The sequence below is a fragment of the Martes martes genome, assembly GCF_963455335.1.
Source record: "Martes martes genome assembly, chromosome: 7".
NCBI classification, from domain to species: Eukaryota; Metazoa; Chordata; class Mammalia; order Carnivora; family Mustelidae; genus Martes; species Martes martes.
Genome location: NC_137894.1, coordinates 115153771 through 115171789, shown reverse-complemented (window position 1 = coordinate 115171789; position 18019 = coordinate 115153771). Strand labels below are relative to the sequence as shown.

The window sequence follows — 18019 nt, the reverse complement described above, 5'->3', positions numbered from 1 at the left end:
TTTGAAGTTTCAGGTAAACAACTAAATAACCACGACCATTCTAATAATAACTCTCTTTATTATTGCTATGGACTGAATTGTGTCCTTCCCCCAAAATTCCTATGTTGAAGCCCTAACCCCCAATGTGACTGGATTTGGAGATGGGGCCTTTGGGAGGTAATTAAGGTTAAATGAGGTCATACAGGTGGGGCCCTCATGATGGGATTAGTGCCCTTATAAGAATGGACAGCAGAGAGGTTGCTCCCTCTGTCTTACGAGCACATGCTGAGAAGGTGGTCATCTGCAGGCCAGGAAGGGAGCCCTCACAAGCACCCCACCTTGCCAGCATCTTGATCTCGGATTTCTTGCCTCAAGAACTAGGAGAAAATAAATTTCTGTGGTTTAAGGCCCTCAATGTGGTATTTTGTCACAGCCACCTGAACTAAGACAATTACTCGTGAATAAAACCACCCATTATTCCAGAAGGATCTCATTGTGACTGAATCCGTACAAGGACCACTGCCCTGTGTTACAAGTTCAGTGGGTTAAGGAGAGGACCACAAAGGGGCACAGGGAAACTTTTAGATAGTGGAATATTTCATCATCTTGAGTGTGGTGATGGCTACACAGGGGTATCCAGATGGCAAAGTTTATGAAATAATGTGCCTTTAATCGTGCAGTTTATTGGGGTGCCTGGGTGGCTTAGTGGATTAAAGCCTCTGCCTTCTGCTCAGGTCATGATCTCAGGGTCCTGGGATAGAGGCCCATATCGGGCTCTCCGCTCAGCGGGGAGCCTGCTTCCCCCCTCTCTCTCTGCCTGCCTCTCTGCCTACTTGTGATCTCTGTCTGTCAAATAAATAAATAATATTGTACATCAATGATACATTGATAATTTTAAGGCTGTTTGAACGTTGGGAGATATGCCCAAGTCCCCAGGCTAACGAGAACACAGTTGGGACTGAAACATGAGTCAGGGGTCTTTCCATAATACCTGTGAATTATTTATTCTGCACAGTTCATCAGGATGAGAGAAAGGGAAGGAAGGAGCCCCTTTCTCCACTGACATTGGCTGACGTATTGTAAGCACACCCTCTCCTGAGCCCCACGTGCCAATGACCAAAGTTCCAGCTGAGAGAATTCCCCTTCAAAGTCCAGGTAAACCTCTTAAGGCTCTGAATAGAGATTCGAGTGTTTTCCAAGTGAAAAGCCTTCCTAAGGAACAGCTTGAGAAGCTTTTCTTAACTGGGAGGGCTAATCCCATGCCCACACACCTCCTGCTGCTTTAGAGCTGTGGGGGAGGGGGCCAGGGGGAACAGGACTCTGCAGGGAAGGTCCAGCGAGGCACCAGTCTCCCCAGCAGAGCTCGGAGGCTCTGCACCCCAGAAGCCAGGAAACGCCGTGGCAGGGGGCCTCTGAGTCAAGTGCAGGCAGGACGGCACCGCTGGGGATTAGGGCTGGTGCCCTTGGCTTCCGGCCACATGTTGACCACACGGGGATGAGGGAGCTCCGGTCCGGTCTGCTGTCTTGCAGCTCTCAGCTATCTCTGCAGAGCAACACGTCCCCCGGGGCCTTTGCCCCCTGGGATCCATACAGCCCAGGTGCCCTTCTGAATTGAGTGGTTGCAGGCCACACCCCGCTCCAGCCCGCCTGCCAGGAAGGCTGGAGCCTTGGCTCTCTCCGCTCTGCCACACCCTGGCTGTGTGACTCTGGCCATGTTGCTTAACACCTCTGAGCTTTGATTTCCTCCTCTGCAGAGCCAGGCGACAGCCCTACCTATCTCCTCCAGCTATCGTTGGGGTTCAGTGAGGTTAACAGATGGGGGAGTGCTTCCAAGAGCACAAAACACCCTTCCTTGCATGAGGCATGAGGATTACCAAAGCTCAGTGGAGAACATAGCCCCCTGCTGCACCCATGGACCTGGCTAAGGCAGTCTCCTCGTGGCTGGGTGCCCGCGTCCAGGCCTTAGTGCGCTGCTGGACTTGGCACTGCCCGGTGGCTCACTTGCTCCCCGTCACAGGTCTGTCCCCAAGAGGCCTGAAGGACACCGGGGCCTTTGGGCCCTGCTGTGCACGACTATTTTCCGTGAGGTGCTGGAGGTACCCTGCCAGTCTCTGGGTGGAAGGCTGGGCTGGCGTTTCCAAACCCCGGCCTACGCCCAGAGAAGCCTGCCTCTGCCCTACGTCACTCCTCCCAGCAAGCAGCAAGGGAGTCAGGGGCCAGCTGCCTGCTCCATGGGGATGGAAGGGCCCCTGTTCTAGCGGCTCCCTCAACCCCCAGGCCTGGCCTCCGCTTTCCGAAGAAAATTACCTCTCCTGGCAAGAGGAAAGCAGTCGAGACTTCTTGGAACAATTAGCAGAACCAGCTTTGGAGGAAAGACTTAGAAAGAATCCAGGATCAGACCCTTTCACTGATGCCTTCCTGTTTACCCAATGATTTAGATCCGATTAAGCTAATGGAAACATAATATCCTCCAACCAGCTGGCTCACAGCCCACCCGCCAGACCTCAAATGGTGTGACAAGGAAATGGGCCTTGCAGAACCTGGTGGCCGGCTCCAAACAAAGACCTCATTCTGAGTCTCGGCGTGCTACCTCCACCCAGGACGGAGTGGCTGCCAGGGCTGGAGGCCTGGGTGGGGGCGGGGGGCGGGCCCGGGGCTGGGCAGGCCTTGCACGAATTCCTTGAGCCCCCATGCACTCCCGAGCAGAAGAAACCCTCGGGTGGAGACTGCAGAAGGGATATAGCTTGCTTTACTCACGTCTCAGTATTTGAAGTGATCATGTAAAACTCAGAAAAGGCCTTTGTTTCGGGGCGCCGGGGGCCTGGGGCTCAGTCAGTTAGTTGAGCATCCAACTCTTGGTTTCAGCTCAGAGCATGATCTCAGGGGGTGAGATCGAGCCCCACGTCAGGCTCCGAGTCAGGTTCTACGCTGGGTGTGGAGCCTGCTTGAGATTCTCTCGTTCTCTCTCCTCTCCTTCTGCCCCTCTTCCCTCTGCTCACTTCCTCTCTCAAAAAAAGCGGGGAGGGGGGGCTTTATTTCACTCCGTTTTTGTGGGGAATGCTGACCACCCCTCTCGAGCATCAGACACTGAAATCAGGCTACAGGAAATGCGTGAAAATTTCCGATTAGCTCAGAAAGCTGGCAAGGCTACTTATGGAACGTAGACACACAGAGAGAAGCAAATCCATGAAACCATAAGCCCTAGCTGATGGATGACTGTGGTTCTCCTCTCAGCGGTACTCAGAGCCCTTTCTGAGATGTTTCCCATAACCTTCGGTTTGGACCTCAGGTTTCTGTAAGCAGCGGGCATGGGCACACGGTGACAGGGAGCAGGACGCTATAACCACGTCAACCATCAGACTCCAGAGAAGACAGCGTCTCGTGCTTCTCAACATGTTCAAGGGATCATTTGCGTCGCATACCTTGGCAAGACCTTCCATCCTCGTTGAGGGTAAAACCAGGGTTGCAGGTGCAAGAGTAGGATCCAGGAACATTCGCACAAAGTTGCTGGCAGTAGCCATAGCGACATTCATCAATGTCTGGAAAGAGAAATGCCAGCAAGGTGAGATATTTCTTCCCAATCACCAGGGCCCCACCTGGCATCTTTCGGAGCAGGACCAGGAAAGGAAGGGGAACTAAAGAGAAGACAGTACCAACTGAGCATCAGGCATGGGGATACCCTCCGGAGTCTAAGGTTCAATCCACCTACAACCCTTCCTGACCCACGTCAGTCCCATGAACACCTGCACCTGCCTGGAAAGTTCTGGAAGAAATATCTGCTTCAACTGGGACGTGGGGCAGACAGCCTCCAAGATTTTATTCAACTTCAATACTCCATGCTAAGATTGATCCAACATCAAAAATCCACTCTAAGATTCTGTAGAAATGTCACACAGCCCCAGGAAGGGACAAGTTGGCTTAAAGTGTAAGAGGAATCCACAGCCTCGCTCCAACAGGCTCCTCGCCAGCTCCGTTAACAATGATCTGTCTAGCGCTCAGGAGCAAGGGCAAGTGTAGGCCAGGACAAGCAGGGCAACACGGCAGTCTGGAGACCTATGATCCAGTAACACAAGGATGCCGGACATCGCCTTGAATCTCCTGCTTGCACCAGGGCAGACATAAAACTCTGGATAAAATGCCTCCCCCAAGCCACGGCTGGCCTTTACTGAGCAAGTGGCTCTGTGGCTGAATGAAGCCTTTTAGCAGAGCTGGGCAATATGCCCTCCCTGCTAACATGTACCAGTCAATGGGGAGCCTGATGTCATTGGGAAAGCACTTCCCAATACCCCCAAGTTAATGGGCTGATGGGCAAGAGAATTCACTCCTCTGGGACGGGGTGCCTTGAATGAAGCCTAGAGATGGAGACCCCAGACTTCCCCTATATGACTGCCTGTTGTGACCAGTTGATCTCACTGCACCTGTAGCTGGTCCTTATCTTATCCCCAACCTCCGCCAGATGTTCCTTCCCCGGTACCCCATTTCCTTGGAACCAGCATCCAGCCTGGGCTCTGGAGACTGGTTCCGATTCTGTCTCTGTGCCTGGTTTCTAGCACCCACTGCCAGCAAGGACCCCACCTCCACCTTAGCTGGTGTTCAGCCCCCTCAGAGGCTGTGTCCTGCCCCTGTGATTCTGTTTTCTCTCTGAGCAGCAGCTCCTTCTAACCTGCCGGCCCATCCCACTGCCCACTGAGCGTTCTGCAGTTCCCGCTGGGAAAGCACACTGGCTTGTGTGGTTGCTGATCCTGACCTTTCCCAGGGTGCTGCTGGGCCTGTCACCGAGGCCAGGGAGGCAACGCTGGGAGTGGGGGTGGGAGGGCCTCCCCCACCTAGGGGGGACATTGGGGGAAAGGCAGCTCCCGGCTCCTCATTTTTCTGCAAAAGCAATGCCTCCCAAGGTGTACCGAAGGGGTGGGAGATGGTGACGGGATTTGTTCTTTGAAAGGGAAAGAAGAGTTTGGTCAGGAGAAGGCATGAGTTCAGCCACATTTAGGAAAGGTCTCCACTTTGGGTGTGAAGTGGGAGCGGGCTGAGCGTGTGGCACCAGGTTAGGCCTCCAGGAGGATCCCTCCCAAAGCGTCAGGCCCTGTGGTAGAGACCAGCCCTCTCAAGGAGAGAAATATCCCTGTTGATGGCCCCCCCTCAGATGGGGAAGAGTTGCCCAGCCCTAAAGTCTCTACAATGGAGCCTGTGTCCCTCTCACCTGATCCTCTCTAGCGCCCCCTCGTGGTGGAAAAAACCTGGACTGAAGGAGAGGAGCCAGATTTTAGACCCCGCTCCCTCTATGTTCAAAATGTTCCCCTCTTTGAGTCTCAGTTTCCAACTCTATAAAAGTTGGATGACATAATATCTAACATCCCTTCCAGCTCTGAGAGCCGACATATTAAGTTCCCGTACAAATAACTCACTCACACTGATCTGCTTATGTTCAAATCAGTGGCATCAAATTTTCCACAATAGCTGAGGTTCGTTAAAATGCACAGCGACCATCATATCCACAAATGCCCCCATGTGCAGCCAGCTCCCCGGTGCACACCTGGAAAGGAGAACCAAGCCATGTCTAGTCTGGCTTATCAGGCCCTAAAGATGCTTCAGACAGGGCTCTAGAGCAGACTGGCACTCAAGTCTTAATCAAGGGAGTCTTAGAAAAAAGAACTTTCTTTCCTTTTTCTTTCTTTCTTTCTTTTTTTTTTTTTTGTTTCCATGATGTTGTTTGGATTTGTTTCTCCGCTCCTCCAGGACTGATTTTCGGGCACAAGAACAGGGTCTTAGAGAACTTGAACTGGTAAGGCTTTTCCAAGAAAACACAGCATAGAAATCACACCCTAGAAATAGAATTCAAGTGACAGCTAGAGATTGCTATGAATTCATTTACTTGGCTAAACCAAAACCAGAGGGGAAGAAAGGCAAATAACCCTCCAGTAAAAATAAACAGAGAGATCATATAGCGGATGCCAACTGCAAGGGTGAAATTCTCAATTGGTGATGACTGACTCCTTTGGAGTAAAAAGACCACAGCTAGTGGGGTGGGTAATGGGAGGCGGTGTTAGAATCTACTGACCCACAGTTGAGACTTGGGACATTTCTGTGACTTTTCTTAACACGATTTCTCACTAAGACGGAATCATCCTCACCTCTAGCACTTTCCGCCTTGGATATAAACTTCCTGGAGGCAGGAAGTAGGTCTAGGTGAAATCAAATACAAGCCCTTAAAACATATATTCAAACACTCTGACCAGGACATTGACGGTGATGGTCTCGATTGATTTAAAGGAGCAGTGCAGGCTCCATTGCCTTCTACATCTCTCCCCCCACAAAGAAAAGCCCACTGCCCTGAAGCCACCCCATTATGCCCCCATTTCACAATACCCCTGGCAACCATGAACTTCCAAGAGTCTCTGCGAGCCCAGCAAGCTGTTACCTAAGCACTGGCCTTCCAGAAGCCAGTAGCCATCGGTGCAGGAGCAGGTATACCCTCCTTCCGTGTTGATGCAAATCTGGGTCGGGTTGCACTGGTGAGAATCCGTTGCACACTCGTCCACATCTGTAACACAGACATAGTCCAGAGACTGTCACCTATATTTATCCAGAACCCTGGAGCCACCAGGGGTGTCAGCTGCTTGCTTGTCCTTCTGGGAAGGAGGTGATAATGTCTCTAGGCTACATCCAAGGAGATGGACGCATCTCCCTGATGGATACCCCTAGGAGACACTGACCTTTTTGGAGACCTGGTCTGCTCCCCCAGAAATCCACAAAAGAAAATCCACAAAAGAAGAGAACACAAATCCTGGGGGAGTCTACTGACATCCCATCCCACCACTTTCTAAAAGCAGGTCACCTTGATAATAACCAGGGCTTGATTTAGAAACACGTTTTGTCTTTGGCGTATTCATGCATGTATTAAACTGGGGTCTATTGCGTACCTATGAAACACCTCTGAGAACATAACAGAAGAAAAATAAACATCTCCTGCCAAAGGAAGCTAGGAGTGAAGCCGCTTGATTGTAGCCATCCATGAGAATCCTTCAGTCTGGGGTGCCTGCACCTTCCCGAAGCTTCACGGAGCCCTGCAGCCTCCCCCCGCTCCACTCCAGAGCTCCTGGGACTGATCTCTTCCTGCCCTCTGCTCAACACTGGGCTCTCTGCATGGCTGCCTGTGCACGGCTGGTTGGCTGGCAGTGTGCAGCTTCCTGTGTCCAAGTCGGTCCCTTCCCCCAATCAAGAGCTTAGAGCATAGAGACCAAGCTATACGCGTGGCCACATTCGCCATGACATTTGGTATGCACCCTCAGCACTCAGAACTGTTTCAACAGAAGCAAATTCTTCTGCCCTTTCTCCCTGCGCTGCATCCTATAACAACCTCCCGACACCACGCCCTCACTTCCACCTGGAGGAGGGGACTTTCCCTAAACACTCATCTATTAATTCGCCGCATGGAATCCATCAAACATCCCGTATCCCACGCCAGTGCCTCCCCTCGCCAGCCTCCCCTTCCCGTCCGTACCTTAGCAGAGCACCTGCCTTTCACTCCTTTCGCTCCTGCACTGGGGGCTGCCTCAGCTACATCTTCTCCCTGCCTCCTCCAAAGGACCACACACAATTGGAAATAACACTGAAAGCTACTCACCCAGCATGTGAAGCGTGTGTACGCGGTACACACAGGTCACGTGTATAAGCGGCGTGCATACGTACCTGCAAATGTAATCTGCACGTCGTGTGTATGTGGTCTGCACATATTGTGTGCACAGGTCGTGTGTATACAGAACACGGCACAGATGTCACCATATTTATTCTCACAAACCCTGTGAGGGGTACTCATAACCTCCATCTTACAGGTGGGAGAGCTGTGCTGATAGCATGAATAGCACCGAGCCAAGAGCTGAGCCCAGACCTCCCTGCCCACCTGACTCCATGCCCCTCTGTGCAGGAATGGCAGAGGGCACATCACCAAGGCAGGTTCAGGTGATACCACCATGGTCACCACCCCCCCTGCGACGTGTCAATACTGATGATGCCCATCCATCCACAGCCCACACCAAATGATCAGATGTCTGGGCATCTCAGGAAACCGGCCTTCAGGCCTCTGACATGCAGCTTCCAAGTGCAACCTGGCTCCCAGGTGGTGCGGCCTTCACTCTACCCTGACACGTTGATGATGTGCGGTCTTCGTGGCAGAAACCCAGCCTGTTCTTGGCTGCAAGAGCTCCTGCCCCTGCCCTTGGCCTCCCTTCCACCCCCAGTGCTGCCCACCCAGCGAAGCCTCCCAGGGGAACTAGCGAATAATGCTTGGCCGCCAGCCACTCATGCTCCAATCCCTATCGAAGACTAGGATAATAAATACTGCCACTATCGGCCAGGGCATGGTTACATTTTTCCGGCCTGGAGTGATGGATGGCAACTATACCCTGGGAACAACAGTGCCTTTGGAATGCGCACGCTTTTTCCTGCCTTGAGGGGATTCAAGGGTGAGAGAGACCCCAGGGGAGAAGAGCCATTAGACTTGGTGATAGCAAGTTCCCAAGACTCTGTGTTTGTGTAACTTTTGTCACACACAATGGGCTGGCGGACTCCTGCGGGGAGAAACCAACCCAAGCCAGCGGACCAGACGGGGCTCCCAGGGGCGTGCGGGCCCGAGAGGGCACAGGCGTGCGTGCACACACACGGGCACGTGCAAAAACAGTCAAGCCTAGAAACTACATCTGGAAAGTGCATTTTTTGAAGGACTCCACCACTTTTACTGAATTAAAGAATTAACTCGATCTAACAGCTTTTCTGTCGACGTACGTTCAAAAATGTGTATTTTACACTTTCACTCACCAAATGGATTGTCATGATATACATATTTTTTTGAGAACCCTGTGAGTCCCTGGAGTTTTGCCGAGGGTGTGTCTCACCTTCATACCCTGAAAACATACCTGGTGGGACTCTGTGTCTATAGCAAATGATCAAAAGTTTTTTGTTGAATGAATGAAGGAATCCATGAACATCAGACAGAACCCCCAGATGGGTTTCCCCAGCCCACGTGCTGACAAGACCGTTTTGGTGTGTGGACTTTCAAGCAACCCACAACCAACCCCCCTGAAAACCACCATGAGCTTACAAACCTGGTGGAGCAGAGGCTAGAATGTTCTTCTCACCCTGGGGTTCCAGCAGGGCCGGAAGACTCATCACACCTCCCAGCTCCCAGCTGAACTGCTTACGTTAACTACATTTGACTTAAATAACAGAAAGAAAAATACATCGAACCACTCCAAGGACATTCTTTGGCAAAGGGTCCTTTTCTGCATCAGTGGAAAAGTACAAGTTACAGCAACCTGAGTAAGTGTCATTATCCTCGTGTGTAAACCGCCTCTGCTATTTCCTTTCCCACGTGATACTTAGGAAGAGTCTCCCAAGAAAGAATGCTCGGTTCATTCAGTCCTTTATTTATGGCTTCATTCATCCTTTAGGTTCTACTGCGGCTGTGTGTGTGTGTGTGTGTGTGTGTCCTCCCAAAATTCCAGGCCACTTGGGAGAGCTGGCCTCCAGCAGAGCCCTCCAGCCATGTCACTCCCAGACTGAGGATCTCCTTAGAGTCCTCTATCCCCTCCCTGTCTCTCTCCTGGGAGCTGTTGCCTTGGTCAACTGCCCTGGCACCCAGACGATTCCACTAGCGCATCCGTGGCTCGTCTCTCGCCAGGTGGGGCAACATCCGTCCACTCTCCACGTGGCCAGTGCCCCTGGCAACCGGAGGAGAGAGCTCGCTCCCATCTCCAGAACCTGCTGGCAGATGGAAGCCCAGGCCTGCACCTGTCCAGGAAGAAGCTGTCCTCTGCGCTGAGTGGCACAGCCCTGCTGACCTGTGCAGCTTGGTCTGAGCCGTCACCTCTTCCGCTAGACGTCCCCAAAGCGGCCCTCAATGGAAATGTTCTCAATCTGAAACAACTGCTCACTCCAGGAAGTCATCAAGATCAATCATGTCCCTGCCATCCTCTCAGGAGGCCACTGGCCAGACTGGGCTCCCAGGCCGCAGGACAGCAGCCCACGTATTAGGGATTCTCGCTTAGGATTTCATACCGATGGCTCTGTCTCACGTGCCCAGCCAGACGCAAGCTTCACGTGGGCAGGTGTACTCAGACAGTGTGAATGAAGGATGGCCAGCTGCGATCTCTCAGGGGTAGAGGATGGAGGAGGTGGGCTCACGACATGAGAAGGCAACTTCCCAACAACCCAGACAACAAAACAAATGAACTCTTTCAGGCTGACTCAAGAGACACCTTGGGGAGGGACCATAATCTTTGTGCTGGCTCGCAGGTTCTCCTATAAAGATCTCTATCGGCGGGCGCCTGGGTGGCTCAGTCGGTTAAGTGGCTGCCTTCGGCTCAGGTAATGATCCCAGGGTCCTGGGATCGAGTCCTGCACTGGGCTCCCTGCTTGGCAGGAAGCCTGCTTCTCCCTCTCCTTCTGCCTGCCGTTCTGCCTACTTGTGCTTTCTATCTCTTTGTCAAATAAATAAATAAAATCTTTAGAAAGATCTCTATTGGCAAACATAACAGACCAAAGATACTGCCATAAATAGACATAAATCAGTTTGAATATAAATAATATGCATATGTATGCCAGCTCTTTATCATATCTGAATTTACATATCATACCCAAAGATGCATTTACACATCCACATTTATTCCTGAAAGTTAAAGGGAAAATACTTAAACGTTTTTCACAGCACATGTTCTAGCTGAAATTAAAGGCTCTTTAAAAGCTGTAAAACAAAGCAAAACAAAAACCAATGATCCATCCATGCCCATGGGAAGAACACTGCGTAAGCCCTTCTGCCTGCACCAAAGCCTAAGAGGAAAAAAGACCAAAGGGTCAGGACCTCCCCAGAAAGGGCTAGTGGATAAAATAAATAAATAACTTTGGGGGGCAGGAAGAGCTGGGCGTGAATCCAGGCTCCTGTACTTGGTAACTAAGTATTACTGAGCAAGTTCATTAAGGCTCCTGGACCCTCCCTAGGTGTTTAGCTAAAGAGAGCTACTAAACAGAGTTCCTAAGTTAACGTGTACACAGGTCCTCTAGCCGCCACCCAGCACACCATAGGTGTCCTGGAAATTTTAGTTCCCTACCCCAAGTGAGGTGCTATTTCTAACAGCTGTGAAGGGTAGGGGACCCATGGCCTCTGCCCCCGCTGGCTTTGTTCTGGGATTCACCAAAGATACCCAGAAGACAGCACCGGGCTCAGGGGGCCGTAAGCACGGTTAGCTCTTCCGGAGTCAGAGCCAGGAACTTCTCCCCTGGGAGCGGTAGACACGTGGCAAGAGATGGCAACAAGTCTCGGTTTCCGCCTCTTCACTTGCGCGTTCACGGGTCCATCTACGATTCCATAATTGCAGACGTCTGATGACCTAGGAGTACGTGTGTCTGACCAAATTCCAGAGCCAAATACAATCAACCTTGACCCCACCTATGACTCTTCCCTCTTCGTGTGTCTTCTGCTCTCCAGCACTGTGAGCAAACAAGGGGTCATCCCCGTGTACCCGTGTGCACAAGCTCAGAGGAATGTCTCTGTTCTTGTGCGAGAATGGCCATCAGCCAAAGGGAAACATTCTCACTGGGTGACACTGGGAGAAAATGTCCAAAAGTATTTGGAAGGCGACACCTTTCCAAAGGCCTTTTTTGGAAATAGCAAAGTAATTTCCTTGGTAGTAAATTTTTACCCAGTGAAACAACATGTTTTCCCAGACCATTTTTGTTCCTTCCTTGCTCAAGCTAATGGGGCTTGATAAGAAAGAAGAAAGTAACAATGGCACATTCCTATGCCTCCAACTGAAGCCAGTTTCAGGCCTGCTGCTGGGCTGAGTCAGTGCCATTTTTCAGTGAGACAAGCCCAGCCAAGGCTGGAAGTTACACAGGACCTACTTCCCAAACACCTGCTTAATTAAAGACCTCAGCGTTTGAGAACTCGCTTGTTGAAATCCCAGGACATCTGCACTCCATGTGTCTGGTGGGTCCTGGGCAATAGAAGCCAGATCTTTCTGTGTTTACAACACTTCTCTCAATGCTTGATAATAAGCTTAGAATACAAAGCTTGTTCATACTGCGTCTCTAATTAGGCAATAAACATGTGGTCCATTTTTCCAAACAACAACAACAACAAAAATCCTTTCCTCTTGGGTGAAACCAGCTGGAATGCAGGTTTCCACCTCTCTGTGGGTTCTATTTTTCTATCCGTAAAGTGAGCGCTTGGAGGAGAGTTCTGGAAGGCCCCTTCTAGCTATGACCTTCTACAGAAACAAACTATGCAACTAATGGAGATCACATTGTTTGGTCTTGGGTAATTATTTTCATCAGAGTGCTTGGTAAACATCAGCTGATTTTAGCTGCTTTCAACTTGGGCAGAGAATTGGCCAAGCCCATTCAACTTCTGCCAATGTATGAACGGTCACTGCAGTTGTCGGGGGTGGGGGCAAGGAAGGGATGGCACATATCTTCCTTCTTGAGCGTCAGGTATCAAATTGTTCCAACAGCAAGGAGCCAAAGCTGCTCATGGCCAGTCTAGACACGGTATTTTTTTTTTTTTTGAAGGGCACAAAGCATTAGTTATTACCATGATTGTAAACCAAGCAAATGTGGAGCTCAAACTAGATTTCCATTTACTGAGATTTGTGCCATTTGTCCATCAACAGAGAAGGATTTTTGAACCTATACAAGCCAGTGGTTCCCAAACCTAGCTACCCAAGAGAATTGCCTGACTCAATCAGAATGCCTGGGGTCGAGGCTTGGAAAGCTGTTTAAAGTTAGCTGCATGATCCCAGTGCAAAACCGTATCTGGAACTCGCTGTGCCAGACCAATACTTCTCACACTTGAATGTGCATATGCATCAGTGGGGAACTCGCTGAGGTTCAGGGTCCAGTTTGGTAGATTCTGCACTTCTGAGAAGCTCCTGTGACCCAGGGGCCACACTCTGCGTGGCAAGGGGCTAGATTATCGTGGTATTTGGTTCTGTATCCATGCAATCTGCTCAGAGTTTCAGAGGCTGTTCAAGGGAGTCCAGGAGAGAACTGAAGTTCAAATATCAAGCCAAAGATTCCTAACTGGATATTCCTCTAGGATTTTTAGAGTCTTCTTAAACAAGTTTGCAGCTTAGTCTGCACCGGACGGAAGGCTCTCCTGGTGGATAGCAACAGGCTTGGGTGAGAGCACTGTATGCCTTCAGAAGTCCTCCCCCACTTTAGTTGATTTCTACGAGTAAACTCAGTTCCCTGGACATTAACGAAGCTCTTAGAAATACTGCTCTAAAGGGATGACAAAAAGTGCAAAAGATTCCAATTAGAAGAAAGGACAGTGTCTTTCCTCTGATGCAGATGATCCCTTTTCCACAAGCATGGCCTAGTAATCCTACAGCCCTTGAATCTTACAATCTTCCCTGCATCTGCCCCACAGTCTCCTCTCACTTGTCCCCTCCGAGCTTATTCCTGTCCCACATTCTGAATTCCTTGTCACCCTCAGTGCCACAGTTCTGTGATCTCCTTGTCCCTGATCGTCTTCCAATGCCATGGTTAAGGGCTTCGCTGTTTCCTAGTACCCCGGGCTAGAAACCTTGGGCATTCTTAGTCCTTCCCCCAATTTCTTATTCTCACACAGTTCTCCTTCTGGAAATCTTGCAAATTCCCCCTCTTTATTATATCTCCCCTGGAGACTCCGAGGCTTCACAGTCTTTTCTCCAAATGATTGAAATAACCTTGTTATAGTCTGCCAGCCACCAGTCTCTCCCCCCGACAGCAAGCTAAACACAACTTTCAGACCCATCCAAGACATAAACATGATCGTGTGGCTCTCCTCCTCCAAATGTTACAGCCCGCTCCTTAGAAGTGTCATAGCTTTCTTTTGGCACCTCAGCAACCTAACACATCAAGCCTACCTTCCTACTCAAACATGTGCTAAGCACATCTAGCTTTATAGCCCTTCATATTGGAATGACGTCATTGGCTGCGGATGGCCCATCTCCCTCCCCCAAACTGAGAGTTTCTTGCAAGCCAGAAATGAGTCTTATTCACATCTGTATCTTAAACTAACGCAGTGCCTGGCATGATGGAGAGAGTATGGAAATAACTTATATTTGAATGAAGCTACTTCATTCTTGGAATTTTCTGAAAGCAAGAGGGTATGTGTGTTAAGCCACAGGGTATCGGAGGAAACCAGTTCAATCATCCATTTCTTTTGAGGCCTGTATCTCATTCCCATGGGTTCAAGGCTATCTGGAAGACAGCTCCAACTCCAGTAGAGTCTCAAGCCTCAGCCTATCATGTCTGGGGCTTTATTACCATCCCAGCCTCTGCCCAGGGCTGATTCAAGAGTGTCTTCAGCCTCCAAAGGCTTTGATGCACGATGTGCTTGGCCTGATGGAATAAGGTGTATTTCCTCTCTTCTCCTAGATTGCTGAATGTCCAGTCAAGGACAAAGTGTATTTTCAACAGTCACTAGAAGGAGGAACATCAGAGGAGGGAAAAGCTACACCTTCATTCTGGCCTGAAAATGGGTTCCAATGGGACCTCTGAGGATACAACCAGGAAATCCAATCCATTTTTCAGGCTCAGGACAAAACCTTCAGCCTGGTGCTGCCTGAGAGAATGCCCAGGTGTGCAAACTCACCCCAAGGAATCAGCCTTTCGTCAGCAACACACACTCCCTGCCAGGTCACTCCCAGAACCTGATAACAAAATCTGCATGTGTTTTGTTCCCCACACCTGAACTCAAAAACCCTGCCACACTTCTGACTCCATCACTAACTAACCAGGGTGCCACTGTGCATGTCACTGACCTTCTGCATTTGCTTTCTTATCTGTGAAACTGGGCCACTACACCTGTGCACCTAGTGCTTGCCAGCCAGTGGGGAAGACTGCCATGGAAGAGAAATAAACGTGTGAAGGGCACTGCAGAGGGCTATGAGAACAAAGGACTGGGAATGTCCCAAATCTAGGAAGGCAGGGCAGGTCTTGACATTGAACAATGATGTAAAGGAATTATTCCTTCAAATACACCTAGTCTGGAACCCTAGAACAAGGGAGGAAAGTGACAGATGGCTTTTTTAACATAACAAGCTATAAGCGATTCACCAGCAGTTGATTAAGAATCTAGATATTTCATCCTGAGAGCAACCTACTATGTCTCCTCTCCTACCCTCAACCTGTTCCCATCTCTAGCAGACAACCCTAGCACACCAGAGGACAACTGTCGAGGCTACAACCCAAGAAGAAGTGAAACTTCAAGACATAGGAGGAAGAGGAGAGAAGCATGGAGAGACCAAAGGGGTTGGGGACAGGACACTAGGGATGTTGTCTCTTGGCTGAAGTGGGGCCACATGTCCTGAGAGTCTAGAAAGTGAAGTCTCCACCCCAAACAGCCCAGGGCTGAAATTGCCACACCTGCTCTCCACAGCCCTTTGGCCTTGGTAAGAGTTGGATTCTATCACTTGAGCCTAAAACAAATATTTGAATGAATTCAACACTTTTCCAAATTGCGTGTTTACCCAGCCCATAGAATAGAGGCTGTCCTCTTATATCCACCCTTCTGCAGTCCCTAGCAAATCCCCGGATTTCTCTAGTGTGGAAGGCAGGGAGAGGAAGGAGCTACACGTGGGGCCAACCAATGGACTGACCTGCCAGACCACTCTGGCAAAGTGCCCAAGTCACAGTGACAATAAAAAGCTAAACAGGATTCATGCATGCCACATCTATTCACCATGAACCCATCCTGCTGTAGGTACTAGGGATTCAAAGATAAATGACACCTGGGTCATGTCTGTTTATAGTGTAGTAGGAACCAGATAAGGGACCAGATAATTCCAATTAAGTATGGTAAGTGCCATGCTGGAGCAAAGAATGGGGTCACTTCCAGGAGGAAAAGGCTCCCTGGGGCTGAAGATACTTGGGTGGATCTAGACAGATGATGTGGCAGAGACTGCCACAATTGGATACTGTCCTCCAATATCCATTCTTCCAACTAAAGACTGTATTTTTTCAGCTTCCCTTACAGGAAAGTGGGACTATGTGACTAAAGTCTGGCCAACGCAACATAAATAAAAATAATGTATCCCAACATTTGAGTCATACTTTAAAATAATGAGTGTGTGGTCCCCTTGTCACTTCTCTCCTCCCTCTGGCTGGAATGTAGGTGTGATGGTAAGAGCCAGAGCAGCCATATTGGATCCAGAAGTAAGATGGAGCCACATGCTGAGTTTGGCCAAGCCACTCTACCAGCCCTAAACTACCTGCCTCTGGACTGTACTATAAGGGAAGATTTAAATTCTCTCTTATCTAAACTAGTGTGTGGAAGGTCTTTTTGCTATAGCAGTTTAGCTTGTACCCTAATACGAATGAAGAGGAGTTAGCCAGAAGAAGAAGGTGGGCTCCCTATGGCCTTGCCCTCCTAAACTTGAAGCATGGATCCACACTGGCCCAGAGTTCCTCTGCAAGCCTTCCCAGATAAACCCAAAGGAACTACTAAAGGGGAAACAAACAAAGTCCAAAGTTAGTAGGAGGAAAGAAATAATGAAGATCAGAGCAGAAAGAAATGGAGGCTTAAAAAAAAAAAAATAGAAAATATCAATGAACTAAAGCTTGATTCTTAGAAAAGATAAACAAAAGTGAGAAACCTTTAGCTAGACTCACTAAGAAAAGAGAGAGGACTCAAATAAATAAAATCAGAAAAGAAAGAGGGGGAAGTTATAACTGATACCAAAGAAATACAAAAGGCCATAAGAGACTACTATGAAAAATTATACATCAACAAGTTGGACAACCTAGAAGAAATGGATAAATTCCTAGAAATATGAAATCTTCCAAGACTGAATCATGAAGAAATAGAAAATCTGGATAGACTGAAATTAACAAGGAGATTGAATCAGTAATCTAAAACCTCCTGACAAACAAAATTCCAAGACCAGATGACTTCACTGGTAAATTCTACCAAACATTCAAAGAAGATTTAATACCTACTCTTCTCTAACTCTTCTAAAAAACTGAAGAGGAGGGAACACTTCCAAACTCATTTTATGAGGCCAGCATTAACCTGATACCAAACCCAGACAAGAACTCCACACAAAAAGATTACAGGCCAATATCCCTGATGAACATACATGCAAAAATCCCAACAAAATATTAGCAAATTGAATTCAACAATACATTAGAAGATCATAGCCCGTGATCACATGGGATTTATTCCAGGGGTGCAAAGGTGTTCCAACATTTGCAGATTAATCAATCAACATTATTAATGTGATATACCACATTAACAAAATGAAGAACAAAAGTTATATGGCCATAAAATTCAACATTCATTATGATAAAAACTCTCAACAAAGCAGGTATAGAGGGAATGTAACATAATAAACATAGTAAAAGCCATATATGATAAACCCACATAAAATACATCACACCCAATTGTAAAAATCTGAATGTTTTTCCTCTAAGATCAGGAATAAGACAAGGATGCACTTTCACCACTTTTATTCAACAGAGTATTGGAAGTCCTAGCCAAAGCAATTAGGCAAGAAAAAGAAATAAAATGCATCCAAATGGCAAAAGAAAAAAGTAAAATTGTCACTACGTGGAGACATGATTTTATAAATAGAAAACCTCAAAGACTTCACCAAAAAATGGTTAGAACTAATAAACAGGGATGCCTGAGTGGCTCAGTCAGTTGGGCATCCAACTTTTGATTCCACCTCAGGTCATGATCTGGGGAGTGTGGGATCAAGCCCCACACTGGATTCCACACCCAGCATGGAGTCTGCTTGAGATTCTCTCTCTTCCTCTCCCTCTGCCTCTCCCCCAGCTCATGTTCTCTATACATACATACATACATACATACAAACATACATAAAATCTTTCTTAAAAAAAGAATAAGCAAATTCAGTAAATTTGCAGAATGCACTATCAATATACAAAAATCTGTTGCATTTTTATATACTAACAACAAACTAGCTGAGCAAGAAATTAAGAAAACAATCCCACTTTCAATTTCATCAAAAAGAATAAAATAACGGGGAATAAATTTAACCAA

At 48.6% G+C, this 18019-nt stretch overlaps 1 protein-coding gene across 1 annotated transcript in view; it reads right to left on the bottom strand.

The window, feature by feature from the left end:
- Positions 1 to 18019, bottom strand: part of FBLN5 (fibulin 5) — a 74329-nt gene that overhangs the window by 16528 nt on the left and 39782 nt on the right. The window contains exons 5-6 of the mRNA XM_080808705.1: positions 6398 to 6520; positions 3402 to 3518 (exon numbers count right to left, since the gene is read on the bottom strand). Coding sequence (XP_080664831.1) covers positions 3402 to 3518; positions 6398 to 6520 — 240 coding nt within the window. The remainder of the gene's footprint in view (positions 1 to 3401; positions 3519 to 6397; positions 6521 to 18019) is intronic.